The 24,098-nt window shown below is 25.0% G+C and overlaps 3 protein-coding genes across 3 annotated transcripts; all 3 read left to right on the top strand.

Annotated features, from left to right (window-relative positions):
• The first annotated feature begins 515 nt into the window (after positions 1-515).
• On the top strand, positions 516-6,646 carry LOC105359961 (uncharacterized). The gene is made up of 3 exons (XM_011496732.1): positions 516-768; positions 2,793-5,420; positions 5,514-6,646. The coding sequence occupies exons 1-3, from the start codon at positions 748-750 to the stop codon at positions 6,585-6,587; spliced, it is 3,723 nt and encodes a 1,240-aa protein (XP_011495034.1). The 5' UTR covers positions 516-747; the 3' UTR covers positions 6,588-6,646.
• A 3,147-nt stretch (positions 6,647-9,793) lies between these two features.
• Positions 9,794-17,666, top strand: LOC105359960 (uncharacterized). The gene is made up of 5 exons (XM_011496731.1): positions 9,794-10,989; positions 12,496-12,621; positions 12,670-12,996; positions 13,932-14,291; positions 17,383-17,666. Exons 1-5 carry the CDS (start codon positions 9,813-9,815, stop codon positions 17,646-17,648), a joined length of 2,256 nt encoding a protein of 751 aa, XP_011495033.1. The 5' UTR covers positions 9,794-9,812; the 3' UTR covers positions 17,649-17,666.
• Positions 17,667-18,926: 1,260 nt separating this feature from the next.
• Positions 18,927-22,612, top strand: LOC105359619 (uncharacterized). The gene is made up of 5 exons (XM_011496248.1): positions 18,927-19,068; positions 20,162-20,419; positions 20,728-20,924; positions 21,491-21,728; positions 22,369-22,612. The coding sequence occupies exons 1-5, from the start codon at positions 19,051-19,053 to the stop codon at positions 22,468-22,470; spliced, it is 813 nt and encodes a 270-aa protein (XP_011494550.1). The 5' UTR covers positions 18,927-19,050; the 3' UTR covers positions 22,471-22,612.
• Positions 22,613-24,098: the final 1,486 nt, after the last annotated feature.

The raw sequence follows: 24,098 nt of genomic DNA, 5'->3' as shown, positions 1-24,098 counted from the left end.
ACGTGTAATTTAATACGAAAAATATGAAAATGGAAAGTCAAAATTATTCTTATTGAACAGATATCGAAAAAAAAATTAATGACTCTTATAATCAACTCTTCTATTTTAAACAGGGAAAGTAGGTAAAACTGTAGAAATATAGGCCAATACATATTCATGTACATACATATAAGTAGTTGCATCATACATATGTATACATATTTCTAAGAAAATTTAAGAAAAAATATCTGATCTTGAATTTTATTTATTGATTTATTATTAGTTTTTTTTTTCTCCAATAAGATGTAGGAATTTTCATTTCACTCTAATTTCGCACTATATAATGATTCGACTGAATTATATGTATGCGCAAGTATCCTTGCGGACAATATTTATCCAGCAATCTGGTAGCTCGCATGTTGTAAATGAAAGTATCTTCTACGTGGTGGCTCTCTTCGCTATCCTATAAGATAATATTTAGAACGAAATTTTTCTCTTGGTTACCAGAGTGTATAAAGAAAATTGCGCATCCACTATGCGGCTCAGTTATCGTGCGGAGGCTCGCCACGCAACAGGCTTCGTCTGAATAGCATAGTAGTGAAGGATCACGCGTTTTATATCCTTGATCTGTTGTCTTATTCTATTTTCAATTTTTGGATATTTGCAAAATTTCGCGACCAATGTGTTCGTGCAATTGCAGTGACCCGTCTCTACTGGAGAAGTAAAAGACTCATAAGACCGGATTTGTGATTTTCAATCAGGGTCAAAATGATCTTTCATGCTGTCAACGTAAGATCTTAAATTTTTTATATCGTAAAGATCTCAATATATTTGTAGAATTGGACCTACTCGTACTCGATTGAAAATGTTTTGAAATTTCGTAATATAATACTAATGTCCAATTTATCCATTTGAGATATATTTATTTATTAACTCATATTAAGCATAATATTATGTGCATTAATTTTCTACTCACGTAAAATTGCACTTTAATGAAAGGGAATAATATAATGAATATTATTTTACAAGAATCTATGAATATGATCGGTTAATAATATATCATATTTTCATATCATTATAATATTTTAAAGAAAAATTAAAATTTCTAAAGTAACAAAAACAAAATATAAAAAAATTAACTAAGGAAGAGATTATTAGCAAATACAATTTTGTATTTTTATATAAATGTAATTCGATAGATTTCACTTAAAAAAAAAAATTAATTTATAACTATAGAAATTTATCTATCATACAAGGACTTATTTTATCACAAATAATAACAAAAATAAAATTAGAGAAATAATATTAAAATAGCAAATAAATAATTATTTATGAAAATACTTTAACTAAAATAATAGATTATTTTGAGAATATAAAACAGAATGCTAACAAATGATATATCAATAATATATTCATACATATAATAATATAAATATTTCTAAAGTAAACCAAAGTAACATTGATTAATCTTCACATGTACAGTCATCGTATACTATTATATATAATTTAAATATACTTTTGAATTATTTAATGCTTTACTTAAATATTGTATAAGTTTTATTATTATTTTATTGGAATATTTCATTTTTTTTATGGAGAAAAAATTTGTTTCCTATTTTCCGTTGGGACACCAAGCTATTCTAGTTACATGATTGTACTTATAGTGTGTTAATAATATTGATAAAAGGTGAACATAGAACAGATAAAATTCATTGAATTAAATATTTCAAATTGATAATATATTTCAATGAAATAAATAAAATTATATATAAATAAAATTGATAAGGTATTGTATATTTTTAATCGGCATTTAAAACGAAAAAGAAATTTCTTAGAGATTGTTTTATATTTTAGTTGGACATAATTTATAAATTAATTTTTACATAATATAATGTACATAGGTATAAAAACATAAAAAATTATTACAAACAATAGAAAAATTATTACGATAAAATGAACGATATTTTTTCTACTATGATTTTGCAAATAATTAATTTCTAGAAGAGCGAGATCTAGGACTGCTTGTAATGGCAATATAATTCATATATGACACATTTTACTATTTTTTAAATCTTAAATTCGTTTAACGGTAAATTTGAAAATATTCTATAATGATGAAATTAGAAACAAATTTTTTCAGCTATAATTTTAATTCCTTCCATGTATTTTATAGAAAAATATGCGTAAAAAATATTCCAAACTGATATATATATATATAATTTATATATATATATATATATATATATATATATATATTAGTGTTCGATTGAGATAAAAATTAAAAAAAAAATGTTTTGTTGATTCAAAATTAAAAGTTTTAATAGTTATATGAGAATACTAAGAATATTAAAAAGAAAAAAGAAAAATAGTCTTTCGATTAAATATGAAAAATACAATGTAGAATTATTCTAAATTACTCTGTTTAAAAACATATAAAAATTTTCAATCAAATATAAATGTATCACGAAATACATGTTTATATATAGGATTTGTAATATCAATGATGATTGTAAACTTATGAGAAAGTTTACAAAGTTTCGGTTTCATGCACATTTAGTCCTAATTTGTATAGCCTGCATGTTTGCTCACATTTTACTTTTCTAGTCTGCTTTTCTCTTCTTGGCCATTCTTTAACTTTCAACTAATCTTAATACATATTTTTTTAAAAATAAGTAACTACTATAATTAGTTAAATCAATTATTAATCCCTTCTTATTTAGCAACAGAATCATTAATTATGAAATTTTTTAAATATGTATGAATGACATGATTCATAAAAGGTAAATACGTGATTTTTAATTTTTTTATTCTAGGTTCTACTTTTTTTATTTCAATGGCAATCTATTGGATGTAAAAATATAGAAAATCTTTCTATTGAAAGAATTCTTGATCAAGTAGCGATTCCAACAAACATTATTAACAATTTTTTACATAAACCAGCAGCATTACCATCGCAAACTATTAATCCAAATGAACGAATTGATACTTCGGTGGTGCATTATGAAAATTCAAATGGCTTTATACCTTTAGTAGTTTCAACTCAGTCGTATGAACGTCGAAAAGATAAAAAAAATATCACTAATTCCAGCATTGACACTTTAGATGAATCAAATTTAGAAACGAAAAATCCTTTAGAAAATAACCAAAGTTTTTTAAATTTACCTAATTCAAGCAAAAATCGCAGATTGTTTAATGAAAGAAGCAATCAAAATGAATTTGAATTATTAAAAGTTGGCAATGAGACGCCACCTATTGCTAATTATAGTTCATTTTTTGAGAATTCCCAAGAATTTTCGTTGCCCGATACTTTTCATGTAAATACAAATTTAACTAAGTCGGTTAAAGTTAAACGACGAGAAAGACGTAATCGGATAAAAAATTATTTAAATAGACATGACTCTATAAATAAAAATAATAGACATCAGCTACATAGTGGACCCAACGAGCATAGACAAATTAATATTAATCATCAAGAAGAAGAACAGATTTATTACAATCCAGAAATAATAAGAAATTATTATTCGCAGAAGACGCTTTTACCGAAAACTAATCATAATGCATTAAGTATAGAAACAGCAAACTTACAATCTAACGGTAAAACGGAAAAAAAAGAAGAATATAATATGAGAAAACCAACACCTAAACAAAACGAGCAGATTTTGCAATTTAACGATCAATCTACTGAATATATTACTTCTACTTTAAATCCTTATACAAATTCAAAAAATAAAATTGATTCAACAAATTTAGAAGAAGGAGTGCATAAGCCACTATCACACGTTGAATGGATGAATAGAAATTATGAATTTTCTAATTCACGTGATTCTTCGGAAGAGAATTCAGATTATAGCGATGAGATCGAAAAATCGCGACGAATAGAAAAGACAATTAAAGAACGTCCTCGTCATTTTAGTTTATTGAGGAAAACACCGAAAGAGCATAGGCAAGCATATGTTAATGCGTTTGATGATCAAGGGAGAAAGTACTCTCGAACACGATCAAAATCGAGGTTGCGACAAAAGCCAAGACCAGCACAACTGATAAAAGATGATGATAAAAATGAGAATGAAGAAAGTAATTCTAATGAAAATACCAATGTAGCTACCAATGAACAGAATTCTAATAAAGACAATGCTTGGAATCAAATTTCTCCAAATGTTGAAGTATCTCGCTCGAACAGCTTTGAAATTAATCAAATCGAAAAACCTAAGCTTCATATTGTGCCTTTGAACCTTTTGTCAAATTTCGATCACGCCACAGCTTTAGATAATAGCCAAGGATTCGATATTACAAATGCTATGATTACTGGCTTTGTTCCTGAAGGATCATTAATTAGTACAGTCGCTCCTTTGCTAAGTTCTTCTGCAAATTATATTATCTCGAGTACAGCAAAACCGCAACTAGATATATCAACAGAAGCTGCTGACATTATAGTCGGTCAAAGCTCATTTCACAATCCGGTACAAACTGTATTAAATCCTAATAAATTGCAGCAAAATCTTTTTAATCATTATTTACAAAGTACAGTCGCCCCTACAGTTTTTGCTATTACTCATCATCCTGATCATTCGACTTCGAGTATAATACCAAATCTGCAACAGACATTGGATAAAATACAATCATCCTTTCCAACGAGTCAGCAACTTATAACCAATAAACCGATTCATCAATCTCTTGCTAATTTATTGCAAACAGCAGAGTCGAGTGTAAATACACAATCTTTAGTGTCGTCTAACGCAGCTGAAAGAAAAAAATTACATTCGCAGCGAATGATTCAACCAACGACGAGCCGAAGTCACACAAATATGTTTGAATCGAAGAAGAAAAAATTTAACAGTAATAGTGGTGAATTTCTAGCATCAGCAAGTTTATCTGTAGATGCAAATGTAAAAGACGATAATAGCAATATTAACAGTAATACAAAAAGTGATAATAATTTTAATTCTCAGAGTAATCAACAGATAAGTGATAATTTTAATACTTTATTACAATCTACCATGGTTCCAGCTATTTTACACACTGGAATTGGTCTGATTAATAATCAAAATCAACATCTAATAACGAATCCACTTTTTTTAACAAATCCGCAAGCAAATCAGCAATTAATTAAAGTATCAAATGCTTTGCAAAATTCAGTAAAACAATTGCAATATGACATACAAAATAATCGTTATCAATTGGCTAGTATTCCGGGAATTGATAATAATGGAGCTGCGAGTAATGCTGTTGGCATAAATCATAATTTCATCAATCAGTTGCAGAAAGCACAGTTACCAATACTTGGCACAAATAATGTCGAAATCGTTAATCCAAATTTAAATGCAAATCCATATTCAATAAATCAAATTCCCGCTGCATTAGTTACCACACCAATTCCAATTGTCACCACAGCTGGCTTATTGACAACAAAACAATTTTTGGCATCAACACAAGAGCCCGTGGTAAGCTTACAAAATTTTGTTAATTTCTTAACTCAAATAGGTACGAAGAAGCCAAATCATCATTCACAAATTAATTTGTTTCACAATTCACAGGATAATAGACCACTCTATAATCCAATAAATTTTCTTCCAAATTATGAGCTTATAAGAAATCAATCTTTTTTGAATAGCAACATAAGAAATGACAATAAAAATTATAATTTTATACCGTTAGTATCGATTGGAAATCAATATAAAAATTCCCAAAAAACCGGAGATGACTTTAAAGATAAACATAGGCTTAGCTTGGATCTTGAAAAATATGCAGAAGAAATGTTCAAAGAATCGTTAAGAACAATTTATAATTCTCACAAATGGAATAATGATCCTCCATCGTTAAAAAATGTAAGCCTCGTTGATAATTCCGATTTTGCAAAATTACGAAATGAATTACTTCGAATAAAAAATAATATGCGAGATTCAAAGTTTTCAACAGATGTATTAGAAGCTCATCATACAGAAAATAAAATACGAACAACGAATCCTGGATATGATTATAATAAACCAGATTCATCGTTCGAGCAGCATAAATACGGCAATAAGCCCTATTCTGACGTAGCGAAAAAGCCGCAACATCATTCTCACCATTACAGGCATAAATTTAAAATTAATGATTTTTTGACCCCACCTAAGATCAATTCTTTTGTTTCAAAAAATCCTTTACATGATAAATTACCAAAGAAACGACCTAGTCAAGGATCGCGTTTAAATACTAGACCGCGTCCAAGGCAAGGAGTCATATCTTATAAGTCCAAAGGTACCGAAGCAAAGGCAAGCACAATCGCAGGATATAGATATCCTTTGCGCTTAAATCAAGACAATAGTCCATATAGTCCGACAAATTATAACCGAGATTTACAATCTTACAACTATCCGTCGCTGATTGGTTCAATTTCAGAAAACGATAACTACAGAACGTCATCCGATTACAGCTCGTTAGAAAAGGATTATTATGATATTAATCATCCGCGAACACATAACTTATTTGGTCTTCTGATGAAAAATACACAGTTACCTCCAGGCAGACCGAATAATTATAGAAAACAGGATAAAAGTGGTGTATCAATGACAGGAGAAAATAAATGGATCATATCGCAAGATCATGAAAAGGGATTTCAAGATGTTTAAAGTATATTTATAGAATATGTAATGTAGATAATCGATTTATTGATTAACTATCTTCTGAATATGAGCTTACATGAATAAAAAAAAAAAAAAAATTATAAAGAATAAACTGATATCAAAGAATTTTCAGTCATTAATGATATAAATAAAATATATTATTAACTAATAATTTAGAAGATTTTTATCTGATTTTGAAAATTGTTATATATTTATTTCCGTATGTAATTTAATACTTAATGAATTACAAATTAATATTATTACTTTTACACCAAGTAAAATGTATATTAAATATTCATATACATGTGTGTGCGTGCGTGCGTGTGTGTGTGTGTGTTTAATGTATTCTTATGTAAAACATAATTATTCATGGGTTCTTAATGCTTCCAGTACTTATATTTTATTATTATTTTAATTAGTTATCATCTCATATATACATTAATTATATTTTATTAAACCGTAAAGGTAAAAATATACGTAATAAATTTTAGTTATTAATTCAACAAATAATTATAACATTATTATAATTATAATAATCAATTTATGTCAAATAAATTTATAAATCAATAAATTTATTAGTAATTACGATAAAAATTATATTGTAAATAAACAAATCTAATAATATATTTTATACGTTGAATATAGTGACTTATTATTTTCCATTCTATAAATTAAATTGAATGTTCTACAATAATTAATACATTTTTATTTTGATGTTTAATAGTTCTGTGAACAGATAAAACTGTTTTTATTATTAATTATATGCATGTTATTGTGCAAAATTTCTGAAAAATCAAAGCAGCTTCAAAAATTACCGATGTAATTTTAAATTAAAATATTTTCTAGTAGTTTTATGGATATATAAAGGATATATATAATTGTTATAATTAAATTTCATTATTAGATATATTTGTCAAATATTTTAATTAATTGTTTTAATCTATTAATTCATAATGAATGGGAATAAATTTATGAAGGTTTTATAATATAGATATTTTTATTGTTTGTGATATAATAATAAAAATGAAACTTAGATCTCGAACAATATGCAGAAAAAGTATAAAGTTAATAATAATTTATAATTCGCAGAAATAGAATAATCATCCATTTACGAAAACAAGTGATTATATTAAAAATTGTATATTTAAAATGTGATTAATATAAATTTTTTTTTTAATTATTACATGTTTAATTTAGTATATGTTTTATTTCTATATATAATTCTATATATTTAATTCTATATATTTTTTTTTCTGTATATATCATCATATATATATATATATATATATAATATATGAATTAAGGTGAAATTGTAGAAGATTGAATTAAATTTTTTATGAATTTTAAAGACTATATACAGTTATTTTTATACAATAGCGATCAGTGAGAAAGCTCTAATGGAGCAGACAAAATATACGCCAACCCACAACTTTTTTTACAATATTATCAATTTATCATGCATTATTTATTTGGAAAATGGAATTTTTATTATAATATTAGATAAGAAGAAGAAAGCCCATATTATGATTTTTTAATATAATCGGACTATTAAAACAGTTTTTATTAAAGGAATGTAATTTATAGAGTTAAATATATATTTCTAACATCTTCAAATAATATTAAAAAGTATACTGATTAAAATTGCAAATTATTTTATTCATATAATGTATTATGTTAAATTCGTATAATTAATATTTGGATTTATTATTTTTGAATATTTTGACAAACCAATGTGTAGTAACAAAATTTTAACAAAATTTGTTTTATGTTATGTATAGATTTAATAAATTCTCTAAAATTAAGAGAATGTTAGAAAAATCTTTAAAATTTTATCATATAAGAATCGATTTTACTAAACAATAATTTTAAAGTTATCTAAAAAATATAAATATATATTTATGTCAATTATCTCTAAATAAATGCTATAAATAAATATGTACAAATAACTGTCAAGTTTTATTTACTTTCATTACAATTGTATCTTATTTTATGAAACAATTAAACATTATGGAAAAATAATGAAATTATATTGAAGTATTATTAGCAGTTCATTATTTATCTTAGAATCAGATTTGTATTTTCAATAAAATTATTTATTGTATGAAAGTAAAATATTTTTATTTCGAGCAAATAGATTCGTTCATATAATTTTCTTTAAAATGATCATATTCTCTGATTATTAACCGCATAATGTTATTTATTTATTAAATATAAAAAGATTATATGGTTTCAGCCTCCACGAGGCAATAAGAAATTTAGTCTCTATCATTAAGTTCGAAGGATCGGCAAAAATGCCAGTGACGCATTGATTCAAAACGCTGGATAGTAGCGGGTAACGATGGACGTTAAAGAGATTAAGTTTGGTTATTCTTTTTATAGCTGTTTTTATTGAATTTAGAAAAGTGTAATCCGTTCCATTGTTTCGCATGAATAAATACAGAATATAAAAGAGCTCAAGATGCCGATGCAGTATCAGTTACGATTATAATTTGTTCTTCGTCGAATCGACCTGATGGATAACATGTTGGTACGTGATGTTTTTGTTCCAAAGCTTTTGTTTAATTAATTGATATCACAATTAAGTGTTAAGTGAATAAAAGTGATTCATTTAATTAGTGATATAAAACTGTTCAATTTTATTAATGGCATTACTTATGAAATTTTATTTTTTATTTGTTTATAATTTTCATTTGTAATAAAATTAAAAAATGCTGATATCTATGAAGACAGATATATGAATAATTCTTTAAATTTCCAAGATTCATTGATTTTTTAATCTAGGCAAACTATAATTATATATTGAAATATTTATATATTTGTCATAACAGATTTCCAATTTTAAGATATCAATTTTAATTGTTTTCATATTGAATTATTAATTAAGACAAATCTTTTAATAAAATTAATTTTTTTTTTTTTTTTTGCATGAAAATCTAATTTACGTTACACGAACTACAGATTAAGCAATTGTTATTTCAGATTCGATTGATAATTATTTTCTTTGGTCTAGTAGTGAGGTTATGTTTAGCCAAAGAGAATGATTCTGTTTTATTAAAAAACGATAGCATCGATAATTCGTTATTAAACTTAGAAGTATCACATAAATCAAAATCGAAACGCGAACTCAGTGAATTGGAATTTAATATGAATCTCTCTGATGGTTCTAATATATTTCACGATAATAAAATTAATAGCCTCACTAATCATAAAAATGATAATATAAACGGATTTATGACTCCCACATCTATAAAAGTAAAGCGTAGTAACTCTCAGAGTCTTGGGACATACGATCAAAACTTCGAATCTTCAAATTATCATTTAGCTTCTCAACCAACATTAAAATCTAAAGGAATTGCCAATCATAATAAGGATCAAGATGCTTTAAGTCAGGTTCATCATATTACCTATAGTAATCAAATAACACCCCCTTACTTTCAAAGTTTTTTGAATCAGCCAAATATTGCAAACAAGTTTAATACCATTTCCAGAGGAACAGAACATAAATCTCTCGCAAAACATCAATACAAATTTCATCCTGAATATACTGAATTTCCTTCTAGTGTACCTGTATATCATTCTATGGTACAAATACCTATCCAAACTATCACTACGAATCATCATAATCCAATCCAACAAGCAGGATCACAATATGCTCCATATACGGCACAATTAGTACAGAATTTAAGGGCTTTAGAACCCGTTTCCAAGAATTTCACACCATTGAACCGAAATATACATCAGCAACCATATCATCAGCACCAATTAAACACCTATTTCCAGAATATTGATCATCAGCCTTTCAGTAACGTCCAGTATTCAACACTTCCGAAAGTTGAAATAAATGGTAAGAAAATTACACTGCCAATTTTACAATTGCAAGCTAATCAACAATTTCCCGGTTATGTTCAAACAATCGAACCAAGTCCAGTGATATTTAGTTCTGAAAATGCTTTACAGTATAAAACTAATCCAAATTTTGACATATCTGTCGATTTTATTCAGCCGAAAAATATTAATAACAATTTGAGAACAAACTTAAATATACCGGTTACTTCATTACCATATAATTATGGTTCAAGATTGACACAAATTCTTCCACTTCGAAGCTCAAGTAGCACTGCGCAATTTCCGAAGTTTAAAGGAGCCAGTATTGGACAATTACCAAATAGAGCGTCTTCGAAATATCCCAATGATTATCAGGAGTTCAAATTACAAACTCAGTTACATTTTAATGGAAATTTAAATAATAAACCAAATAATATTATAAAACATGAGTTATATAAGAGACCGTTGGAAGAAATAAGAACAGATGTTGAGGTTATCAATAAAAAAAAACCAATACCACCTTTACCTAAAGATGACGACGATGACGACGATGATGAAAGTTCTGAAAATGGTAGCGATGAAGGTCAGTATTTGTTATTAAATATATTTAGAAATTTATTTCATTTCAATAATTGATTCTCTAAATTACATAAAACGTAGAGCAACAATAATTTTATTAAGAAGCAATATATATACATTTTTTTATTTTTAATTACAAATTATTTTTATAAGCGAACAAGTTCTCGAAGAATATAAATTAATGGAGTAGTTTATAAAATATATCAAATATATTTATCAAAATAATATAAATAATTTTATTGTAATTTTATTGTATTAGCTTATATCGATATCCATACATTTTTTTAATTTAAAATTTCATTAATATTTTTATTTGATGAAGATATTTAGGAAAGAAAAATATATACTTATTATATTGTAATTATATTAAAAATAAATTTTGTATTTTTGTGCTAACTAATTAGAATTATTTCAATATTGGTTAATATTATGTGTATTTAAACATTCATATTTTTTAGGATGGTATATTTTTATATTATATAGGGCAATAATAATACATATTTATTTATATTGATTGAACAAGAATAATTTTTATATTTATTATAATGTTAATTTCAATAAGAATTATTATATTGCATCAACTGTATAACAAATGACAATCATAAGATTAGTTTTTTTTTTTTTTTTCAAGATATCAATATTGTTAATAGTATTTACTCGTAATATAATTAAAATTGTAGTTGTACGAGATGGGCTAAGATTAATTTCTTATTTATTGGTAATTTATTATAATAAGTAATCAGTTGAGCAAAATCGTCTATAAATTAAATCTGCAACCGTAGTATTTTCCATTCAAAATATATATATGCAGATAAACTACTGTTAAATTAAACTAATTATTTAAGCTAAGGAAAATTTAAAAAGTTTAATTACAATTTTATACTTATAATAAGTTTAGTATTGACTATCATTCTCAATGTTTAAGCAACATGATAAATTCAATTGGTAAGTAAACATGAATATGATATATTTTTCTATGAGAATAATGGATATGAAAATTTAAAATATTGATTTGCTTCAAATTTTACTAAGTCAATTAATTCTATAATTATTGGAATAGATACTTATATTTACATAAATATTCTTACTCTTATACTAAATATAATAGTGCTAAATTAAATTATAATAATTACCTTTATAGATAATTTTTTTTTAACGAAACAAATGAAGCTTCTTTTATGTTAGATATAAATATATATTAATATAATATATCGTATATTAATTCAATATTAATAAATAATGAAAACACTTAAAAGATCATAGCTGAAAAATATCTGAATTAATTAATTGCTTAAAGCCTTTTAATAGCCTTATTTTCATATTGTACAATAATAAATAATTTTTAATATAAATTATAATAATATATTGATATATATTTCATGCATAAAATTAAATAGGATTGTTAATTAATAACACGCTACGCAATTTTTGATAACAGTAATTTTCATGATAATACCGATATAAAAAAAAAATTTTACAAAAAAAAAAATCTGTTTTAAATGTATTGTAGGTTTGAAAAACACGGACAGTTACTTTCCAAAATATGAATACGATGAATTTCCCGGATTATCACGAAAATATGTTAAATTATCTCACTTACAAGGTGATTTTTATCCATCTAAATTAGTTCCTCTGAGTGAATATGATATAAAATTTGATAAACAAAAAAAAATGTCCATACAAGTTAATAATGATGATGATGAGGAGGACGATGATGAGAATGTGAATTTGGCGGCCAAATATCGTTATCGTGTAAAGTCTAACTACGATGATGATGGTAATCTTAATGATGATGAAGAGCGTGATAGTGTTGAGGATGCATCTCAAAGTAAATATACAACGCAATCAACGCAAGAAAAATTCGAGAATCAATCTAGTAATGAAAATAGCGATCAAGAGGAGGATATACTACAACAAGATAAAAGGGAGAAGATAGTGGCGTTTGATCAGGCACAAAAAAAATATAATATAGAACTGGATAAAACATTCAGAAAGAAGCAGAATAAATTTAGTAAGATAAACATTTTTTATTTGCTAAGAAAAGTTTGAAAATAATATATAGATTTTACTATTTTTGGTATATTTGATATTTTTCTTATTTCTTATGTTCATTATACGCAATAAAATTAAATTACTACTTTTATTTTTTAATTGAAATTATATGTTTAATAATTTATTTTATATAAAACTCGCATATCTTAAATCATTATAGCACATATCATAATTTTGTAAAAAGAAGTAGAGTTTTTTTCAATAAATATTATAAATAATTAAAAATTTGATCGTGTATTATAATTCTAAAAACTAGATAAGAAAAATGTAATAGCAAATCAACAACGTTTTTTTAAATATCGTAAGGAGTCATTGTTAAATTTATATTTTTTACAGTTGAATATTTTTGTTATATATTTATGACTTGTGAAATAAATAGTATAATGATTATTCATAATAATCGCAAAATTTTATTCATGCTTCTGATTTTATTTCTGGCAAAACAATAATTATTTGAATCTTATTTTGATTTTACATTTTAATACCAGTACTCTCACGAAATACTTTATTCACATTAATATAAATTACTGAACCATTAAAATTCTTAATATAAAGTTATAATATTCTTAATATATATGTCTAATTCTATTTATAATTAAATAATATATAGTTCGTTATAAATTTATGATGAAAGTTTCTTAATTTCTTAATTATTAATTGATTTATAAATATATAAATAATAAAATTAATGCCTGTGGAATACCTTAATAATATGCAATCCTATATTTCTATTGCTTTTTATAAATTTTTTAATGTAATTTTTCGTTTATAAAAGATACTTTTTTTTAAAAGTAATGAAAAAATATAATATTTATTTAAGAGATATAGGGAAATTACAGATAAAAAAAATTGAAACATTTATTTTGAATAATGATTGAAAATTAATGTGTTTAGATCCGCCCAGTCACCAAATAAAGGACTACGTAAAATCAGAAGAAACTCAAGATCCTCCGTACGTTAAACATTGGATGGACGATAAACTTGAAATGCCTGGAAAATCATCTAAAAGGACACAATATAATTATCATGACGCAAACGATGACCCATCTATCAAAAGTTCCTCATTATCGAGTTCAATACGACACTTTCCGCAGAATGATAAATTATTTGATAGCGTTGGCCACGATAAAAGCCAAACAATATCAAAGAAAATTAAATCACCTCAAATTGTTTGGCAAGAGTCATATGGACTGAACGCTAACAGTCGCGTCGATGAAAGGGAGTATCCGACTCTACGAAAAAAGAAATCTGAAGGTGAGCGTTCATCAAACATATTTATTAATATGTAGTAAACTACGAATTACAAACAAATCATATATTTTATAGATAAACAAGTCTTTAATGTACAAGAAGATTTTATGACGATATTGTTCCAATTCTCATACTTTCAAATAACGCTTATTTAAAAATAATTTAAAAATTGCCTTACAAATAAATAATTTTAATCCTGAAATAACCATATATTTTTTTAAACTTATTATATAATTTAAATATTATGTTTTCAATATCTTTAGTGAAAATGAACTTTTATAAAAAATTTAATAAGTGTTATTATTTTTTTTTATGATATAATACTTATGACACAAGCGGTATAAAAAACAATAAAAACTGATTTATTTTTTAAATATAACTTAAATATTTTATATTAAATTCGCCATTTAAACTATTTTAACATTATATCGATATCAATGATTTTAGTTAACAACATATGTTTATGATTGAATTAAAATTTTAATATTAATTAAGAGAGTATATCATAACGTAATTGTTTAATTTTTTCGAGTATTTTGCTGCATAATAAGTATATAATTCTCCAATTTTAGTTTTTCAATTTTTTTCCTTGGCCTATGTATCTACTACATAGTATGTTAAGAATTATTTATTCCCTTCGATAATTGAAAATTGAGTTTAAATACGTTACTTCTTCATACTAATTTTTCTTTTAATTATATTTACATATTATTTAAGTTTCCAATTCATAGAAAAGATAATCATGTAATGAATTTTAATGTAATAACTAATTAATTTAAATTATGTTTTCTCATAGTGAACAAGTAATATTATCTGATACACATTGTAATAATAAGTTACTCAATATATTATTTATATATTTATTGAAAATATGAATTCATCTATCGTGTTCTTATTATTCTGGAATAGTTTTGAACATTTTATACTGAATTATTTTCAATGAAATTCAAAATAATTTATGAAATAGGAGTATCAATTTTTAACGAAATTTCTTTAAGGAATAAAAACGAAGGAACGAAGAGTTTCCTTCAAATAAAGATTTCTCTAATTATTGCGAAAATTTTCTTGAACAGCATATTTAATCTTCAATTTTCGTTTTCAATTAAAATTAGATATTAATAGCGTTAATTATTAAATAAGTAATTAATTGTAATGAAGTTTTAATGAAAGTTTCTTGAACATAAAAAAATTGTATCTAATTAAACGATTTAATCATTATAAGGATAAGGTATCATAATTTTTTAATAAAATAACGGATGTATGTAATTTGCAATAATTTTCAGTTCTCAATATATTAACATACTTATTCATTATAAATATCCTGAATTTCGATTGTATTAAAATGATAGAATGTAAAGAAAAATTATTACACTTAGTCTCGACATTAATTGCATATTTCAGTAATTCTATGGTTTTAAATTAGATTAATTTATTAAAATTATATATATATATATAAATACTGACATTGTGTATTTATGGTAACTACAAATTTTTATAGAAAATAGTTGGAGCCAAGATTGCTTTTTATTTAAAAACATGTCCATTAATGCTTGAATGATGCTTAATGTTACAATTTAGTGTTCCATAGTGTTCTTATGATAGACTCCAAATATTTCATATTTGAAGATAAATAAATTTCTACGAAGGAAATACGATATATGAAATATTATTTTTAATTACATATTTGATAAATACAGGAGATAAAGCTGAGAAATTGTTCAAAGATTTAAAATTATTTTTAATACTGATTATAAATAATTTTTTATTTTATCAATTAATCCGTTTGTAGGTAACAGAATTATTATTACATTTCTGTACTCGTGAAATTATACTTGTTCGAGTAATTAAATTTACGAATTAACACTCAATGTTATGGAAGAATATAAAAGATATACAGTTACAAGAGTTTTATGTATAATTACAAATAATTAACTTAAGCAATTAACAATCAGTTTTTCATTCGTTATCGTATTGAAACTCTTAAGTAGACTCATTTTTAAAGTCTTTATATATTATTATCATATTTAATACATAATTTTTGGAATTGACTTCATTTTTTGTGATTATGTATTAATATATATAATTTTATTAATATTTAATAATTAATATACATTATGTATAATATATATATATATATATATGCTAGATTATATATTATATTTTTATATTTATAAACAAATTTTAAACAAATTTTTTAATACAATAAATAAGATTTCAAATATCATATATATGATTAATTTAGATATTATCGAGAGAAAAAATATACAAAAAATAAATACTTAATTTATTTAAATGGCTCTGCTTACTTCATTCAAAATTAAATTTAAAGAATCGAATAAAATTAATTTTCATTACATATAATTTAAATTTCATTACATTTAATTTAAATTGTGATATATATGTGATAATATTTGTGGGTAAATATCCTTTTTTTATTTAATAATCTTATTATTGACACAAATATTCTTTTTAGAATTTAAAAATCTGTATGTAGATATAATTAAATATCCAATTTCATAAAATATTTAAACCTATTTTCAATAATTATATAAATTTTTAATCAATAATTTATAAATATCAGAATTTTCAATATATATAATACATAAGTAAATTATGAAAATATTATATACAACTATAAAATATTATATATAAATAGTCAATATTTCTTGACTAATATTTGGCATCAATAAATATTTTTTAACATAGATTAATAAGAAAATTGAACGAACAATAATTTTATGTGTACCGAAAATACTTAAAGAAAAAATGGAATTCATGATTTTAGTTTAAGAACAATAATTATTTTAATCAAAGATCAAATTTTTATTAAACGCTCTTTGTTTCCTAGATATTTGAGAAACCAATATCGCAAGTCAATGTCACAAGTATAGTAATTAAAATATTATATTAAAAATAATTCGATTCTGAAAATATATACATTTTTAAAAATGAGATTCTAATGAATAGCTTCATAATAAAAACTCTCGAACAATAAAAGATATCCAAAATTTCATTACGTTTACAAAATTCACTACGTCTTATAAGATTTTAAAATCGCCTAAATCTTGAATAATTTTTTCTTTTTGTACTTTAGATGTTATTAGTCCTGCAAAGACCAGAAAATTACCACAAGAACGTCTGGCGATATTATCCTTCAAAGCATCAACGAACGTGCCTAAACAACTAATCAAAACTGATAGTGGATCTTCGGCATTGAGTTCTCATCCTCTTTGGAAATTCGAGGATACCTATACTAGATCGTCTAAGCCAACTCCAAGATCTTTAGTTCAAATGAAACAAGATCTTTCTGATTCACTTTCAGGTCACGCCGAGATTTACTCGAATAGTAAACAAACTTAAACTATTCTGTACGATATTCTGCTCACAAATTGTTTTAATTAACAAATTCTATAGAGTGTGATTTTTCATATTTCGGAAATAACAGACATTACGAAAAAATATAGTACTTACATATTAATTTTCTTAATTAGATTTAGAAATTTATATTAAATATTTGTTATTAAAGTACATGCTTACAAAATAGTAGTGAAAAATCAAATTGGCCTATTAATTCTAATAACTTTTAAATTATCAAATAACTAAGGTTGACCAAAAACAGAATATCGATTATATTTTATCTCTACAATTGAAATAAATATTTAATAATGAATTATAAACAATTTTAGATGTAAAATTTACTTTATATGAAAATTGACAGTCATACGACTGTAAAAATTTATTCTAAACAATAATTATATTACGTTTTTATTTTAATAAAATTTAAAAGATATTTGAATATTGTTATAGATAACTTAAATGGTTTTTGCCAAAAAAAAAAAAAAAAAAAAAAAAATATATAGGTATATGTTAATTAAAGAAATTCTATTAACTATTATAATGGACTGATAAAAATTCGAAATTACTTTTCAATATTTAGTTACGAATAATTCAGTAATGCATTTGATATGAAAAGCTAAGTATATATTGTTTTTTTCTTTAAACAAATTTTGAATATATTTTCTATGTATAAAATAATTGTATTATTTCAAAATTAATTTTGTATTATTTTAAATTATTTCATTTTGAAGAAATTAATGCTGATTAATATATAAATTTACAGTATATATAATAACAAATAAAAGGATAGTATTTTCCTATATTAAATCGAGTCTTTTTTATTGATTTATTCAATTCATTGATCATTATAATATAAAAATTTTATATTAAAAAATATTAAGAATATTAAATTTTATACAAAATATAATTAAAAATTTTGTTATTTCTTTTCATTAAATTATAATTATATTAAAAAAGTACATTTAAAACTTATATGTAGTGGTATTAAAAGTAATATATCATTAAAAGTAAGAACATGGTTTGGAACATCGAAAATATCATTATTTTAAATACCAATAACAATTACTATTGAATAGTATGAAAGTAAATATTAAAAATTGAACAAAAGCTTATCTTGAAATTGAAATTGTGATTACTTCCGTAAATTCGTTATACGAAGGTGTTATTTTCTATACTTTCTTGGGCAGAATCTCATAGAAGTGGATCAATTTTCGTTACGTCATTCCTATATCCAATTTATTACATACTAAAAAAATGTCATTACTCCGTAAATTAAATAAATAAATTATATTTCTGCCCATTGTTCAGTAAATAGAGAAAAATTTAATAATTTTGCGATAGGTATATAAACTGAGATCCTAGAAATTCTACATCGCATTGTGACATTGTACACGAATTGGGCAACATGAATACATTTTTGATAGTGAGAAATAAATTTATTTGTTGTTTAATATTTCTCTTTCCATGATCTTTTGTTTTATTTTGTATATTATTCAAAATTTATTTTCAAAAGGCTAATATTATTTGTACTTAAATAAGTTTATAATTAAGCAATTAGATGTTCTATTATGAATATTTTCAACAATTTCATTTCCACTTCTTTACTCAAATTTAACGCAAGTTTTCTGATATAGAATATAGAATAAATATTTGAAAGTAAAATTCCGTGACAATGTAATGATAAAATTGAATAACGTATATTAAAGGTCTAATTGTCTAATAATAAAACGATAATTGCTAGAGATTTATGTTTTAATTTTAATTAACGTTACTATCATATTAAAGAATTAAATATGTTATTATTTTATATTCGTTTGAAACATGTATTTTGTGCTTTAACATATATAATAAAATATTTTCATTGTGGATCTTGATAAAAATTGAATTAATAAAAATACATGTGCATTATCAATATTCTCCTAGTATTCGAATAAAAAATTTATGATGGAATATGTTATTTTCAACAAAATTTAAATATTGATTATATAAAATAATTACAAAATACGTAAAAATATTGAAATAATTGGATTATAAGTACGTTGATTTCTACTTTAAAGATAGTTAGTTTAGAAAATGAAAAAAAATAATAATTTTTCAAAAATGAACAATAAAAACTACTTAACTTTTTTTTTTTATAATTCAATCTTATTGAAAAATAGATATTATGTTTGTAATTGCATTGTATATTATAAAATCAAAATTATTTAATTAGAAACTGTATTTAATAATGTTTTTTTTTTTTTATTTTATAAGTAATGCGTCTGAATAAACGAAAAGAAATTAAAGAAAAAGTAAACAATTGGAATTTTTAATTCGCTTTATTGAAGGGAAAAATCATTATTGTAAAATATAAAAATTGAATATAATTTTCTTTTATGTAAAAAAATATGTTTTAGTTTAAAAATTAATAATTGCTCATATTTTAAATAGTTATAGTTATAAATTAAATAATATATAAGCTCGTATATACATATATATCTGATTTTAAAATAATAACGAAATTTGATCACAAAAAGATTATTTTCACGGTGACTGTGGTTTCGGCAAAAAACGGAGAAAATTCATTGTCATCCAAAAAGGATAAAAGGGGTGTCAATTATTACGGGCAACCAACCTTGAATGTAGATTCGCTTAGTAGCTTTCCAAACATTGAATTCGGAACTGAAATTTGGAATCCAAGTGGGTTAATATCGCCTTTGTGGAAATCAGCTAACCTGCCCGATTTAACCCTCGGTAAGGTGCAACTCCAAGCAACGCATAATTTAGCTTTACAGGTAAGCTATGTGATCATTGATCTAGACAGAGTATTAACTTTTTTTTTTAACTAAAAAAGCTTACGTCAATGACGAAGACGGGCAAGTAAAGTCTCAATGATATTTTAATATTAATAATCTTTCGAAAATCGGTTTCCTTAACGATCACATATTCATCAAACAAGTAATTATTACACTTTGACACATTGATTAAAGTAACCTCATTATATTATTAAAGATGATCGAAAAATTTTCTACAAAACACAAAATGCGCTTGCAATCTCGGTCTGCTGTGAAAATTAATTAAAAGTATGCGATATACTTCACAGGCTTTGCACGATGCTCGATCTGGTACTCCTAGCATCGTATACTCTCCCGATGTTATACGAGCTATCCAATTCGCTAAGGAAGCTAATAATAATGTACATCTCGCGCAACAAAGAGTCGACGATGCTAAACAAGCCGCTATCCTTCAGCAGAGAATTGCTCTATCAAAGGAAGCCGCTGCTCGAGAGGCTGCTCACAGGTATTCACTAACATATTTTAGCATATATTTAGAAAGTCGATATTATACTTCTGTCCTAACTATTACTTTCGTAATTATTCGTAATAATCATACGCATTTAATGTCTCAGCACAATCAAATAGTTCACTCGTTAGTGGCATACGTTTAAATAACTCATTAGTCACTTGTTCTTTAATGAATTAGTATGGAGCGAGTGTTTTTTTTTTCTTCCTTTTTCTTTCCATTTATTGCCTATTTTAATATGAAAATTAATAAGCAACGTTTCTATGATAGTCAGTTTAGTAAAAGTTAGCTCGTCGCAACTTGACATACACCATTTACTTAGTGTAGGATTGCAATCGACCGTCGAATGGTGCCCTAAGCAATTCGCACCTCCTTAAATCCTCCATTATTAATTTCGCAATTAAAACTATTCACTATTGACTTTGCGAAAATCGGCACATTATTCGATGTTCCGTGCAAAGATAAACGGCAATGACAATTACGTACTACCCGCCCCCGATAAAAGCCATCCCACTACGCATATGAAAGATCCATGTAGATTAAGAAGATTCTCCTGACTTCAGATCGGCGGAAATTGCCACGCACGCGGAGTTGGAAGCCAGGACCTCGGCCAAGCAATTGGTAGCACTGCAGCAGAGACTCGCAACCCTCAAGGATTCCGTGGCAGCGGCGCAAAGATACGCGGCTGCTCGTGAAACCGCTGCGGCTGCGGCCATCCAACGCAATGCTGCCGACACCGCTGCCGAGCTGCGCAAACAAGACGTGGACCACCAAGTGATGCAGAGCGAACGCGAAGCCAAGGTTTGCACGACCCTTTACGTGTATACTCCTCACTACGGCGAGATGATGGGATTCGAGATGCTTTCAAAACATTAATCTGCATCGGTGATCGCACGTTGGCACTTTTGCCTTTAAGCAGCCCCTTTGCTGTTTCATCGGCAAAGGCGTTAATTGATTAAATACGAACAGTGAAGAATCGGTGGTACATTTTATTTCGACGAGTAATGCAAATTATTAAAAATATGAGGATTTTATATCACAATAGGGAAATTCAGCTAATAAGGAAAACAATTATAAGAAATTATAAGCTCTTGATTCGTATCGGACAATGACTATTGAGTTGAATAATGAAATTCTTAGTAAATCATACAATAATACATCGTCATTACTTTTTCATAAATAATAATTATGAATTTTAGTGAAGTTAGCTGTGCTAAGTATGCTAGTTATGCACAATTACAAAATGTATTCATCATATAATTGATAGACATGTGCGAATAAAAAGTCATTCTTTGAATGGGATACCTAATTAACATTGAAATTGAATTGTTTCTGCGCGATATTAGGTTCGCAAAAAGAGTCGAAGAGAATATTTGAATCACAATACCTTTTTATAATAAATAGTAATAAAGTATTAATTAATTTTTTCTATATTTCTTAGGCTAGGGACTTAGTGGCAGCAAAGGAAAACGCAATTTCACAGGCGTTGCACAATAATGTTGCACGAAAGCACGCACCTGTTCATCACCCTTGGGGTCGATAGACACAGATTTGCCTCTATGAGATATAATGAAATATAATTATACAGAAAATTATTAATTTTCTAGCTGCACATCAGTATGAAATTGAAATTAAAGTGCTCGGTGGAGGCCCGATATTATGTCTATCCAAGAAATTTAATTGTTTATGCCTACATTTTATACATACTTTATACATACTACATATATTTTCTAATAAATAAATATAATTAACAAATTTTATATATAATGTCTATTTTACTATTTACACATCTTCTAATAAATAATGTTAAATTATACTAGTTTAGACTCACAACAATATGTAAATATTCGTTACATCTTGGCGTATGTGTAAAAGTTTTAGAATTGCCTTTAAAAAGTACTGAACTATATTTAATAAACCTAATTATATTATTATTATTATTACTCTTACTATCATTATTGTTATTGTTGTTTTTGTTGTTGTTGTTGTTGTCACTGTATTGTTGCTATTATTACCATATATTTAAAAAATTCTACATGATAACTTAATAATTTCTTTATCAATTAGAATACTAATTAAATAAAATAGAACATTATATTTTCGTTTCCACCTCCTATATTCGAAGAACTAATAAGGAAACGAGGGAAATGCAGATGAAGGAAAAGAGAAAGAGCCATAGAGTATTATGAATAAGAGAGGAGGAAAGTAAGCGGATGCACATTACATTTCATACTTATGATGAAAGTCGAGGGTGAAAGTAGATGATCGCTCACAGGACTGTGTGATCTTAGAAAAAAAAATGATAATCGACAAAGATCCACACAAATAACTGTCACTGACACTAATCCGCTTGTTTTTAAATTTTTGTACAGTGGAAATTCATGATCTTGCACGACAGTTTAAATGATTTAAATTGTCCTTTAATATAGACTATATGATTAAGGAAACATTGCACTATATTGTGCACTGTTACATGATTTCAAATTCAATAGGCTAATAGTTCTTGTAAATAAATACAACATTTAAAATATCACAAACATAATAAGTTTTCAGGATTTTATTAAATTTTTAATTTCCTTTTAAAAATAAATATATACATAGAATTAATAAGTACATGCATATTTAATAATATTTGTAGAATCTTTTTTCATGAATTACAAATATTTATTCTTAATGTTTCACAAATATCCCATGTAAAGAAATATAAATACTTCGAAATATACAAAATACAATACTTGAATTAATTATAGTCAGGATTATTTCTTTGATAATACACTACGGATAAGTACTGGAAACTAAAATAAGAAAAATCTATATATATTTTTCAAGTACTTTTATTTTATCTGATTTCAATCCTTTCAAACATTCACACAACGATACATCAACATGGTATCTCAGGACATGCAAACAGCTTATATATGTTTTCGTGAAATTTATTTGTACTTAATTTTTTTCAATAAATTTCTATAATACTAAATGACATAAATTATTCAATTAAATATAATATTAAAGAATATAATATAAGGAAAATTCAAAAAAGGTGGATGAATGAAATTTCATTAAAAAATAACATTAAAAATTAATGTTAAAATTCGTTTATGTTATTTTTTCATTATTAATAATTAGACTACATGTTAAATAATATAAATGGCATAAATTTAATTAACTCGA

Source organism: Ceratosolen solmsi, unplaced genomic scaffold, assembly GCF_000503995.2.
Source record: "Ceratosolen solmsi marchali unplaced genomic scaffold, CerSol_1.0 scaffold29, whole genome shotgun sequence".
NCBI lineage: Eukaryota > Metazoa > Arthropoda > Insecta > Hymenoptera > Agaonidae > Ceratosolen > Ceratosolen solmsi.
The sequence above is the reverse complement of the archived record's forward strand: the minus strand, read 5'-3'. Positions and strand labels throughout refer to the sequence as shown.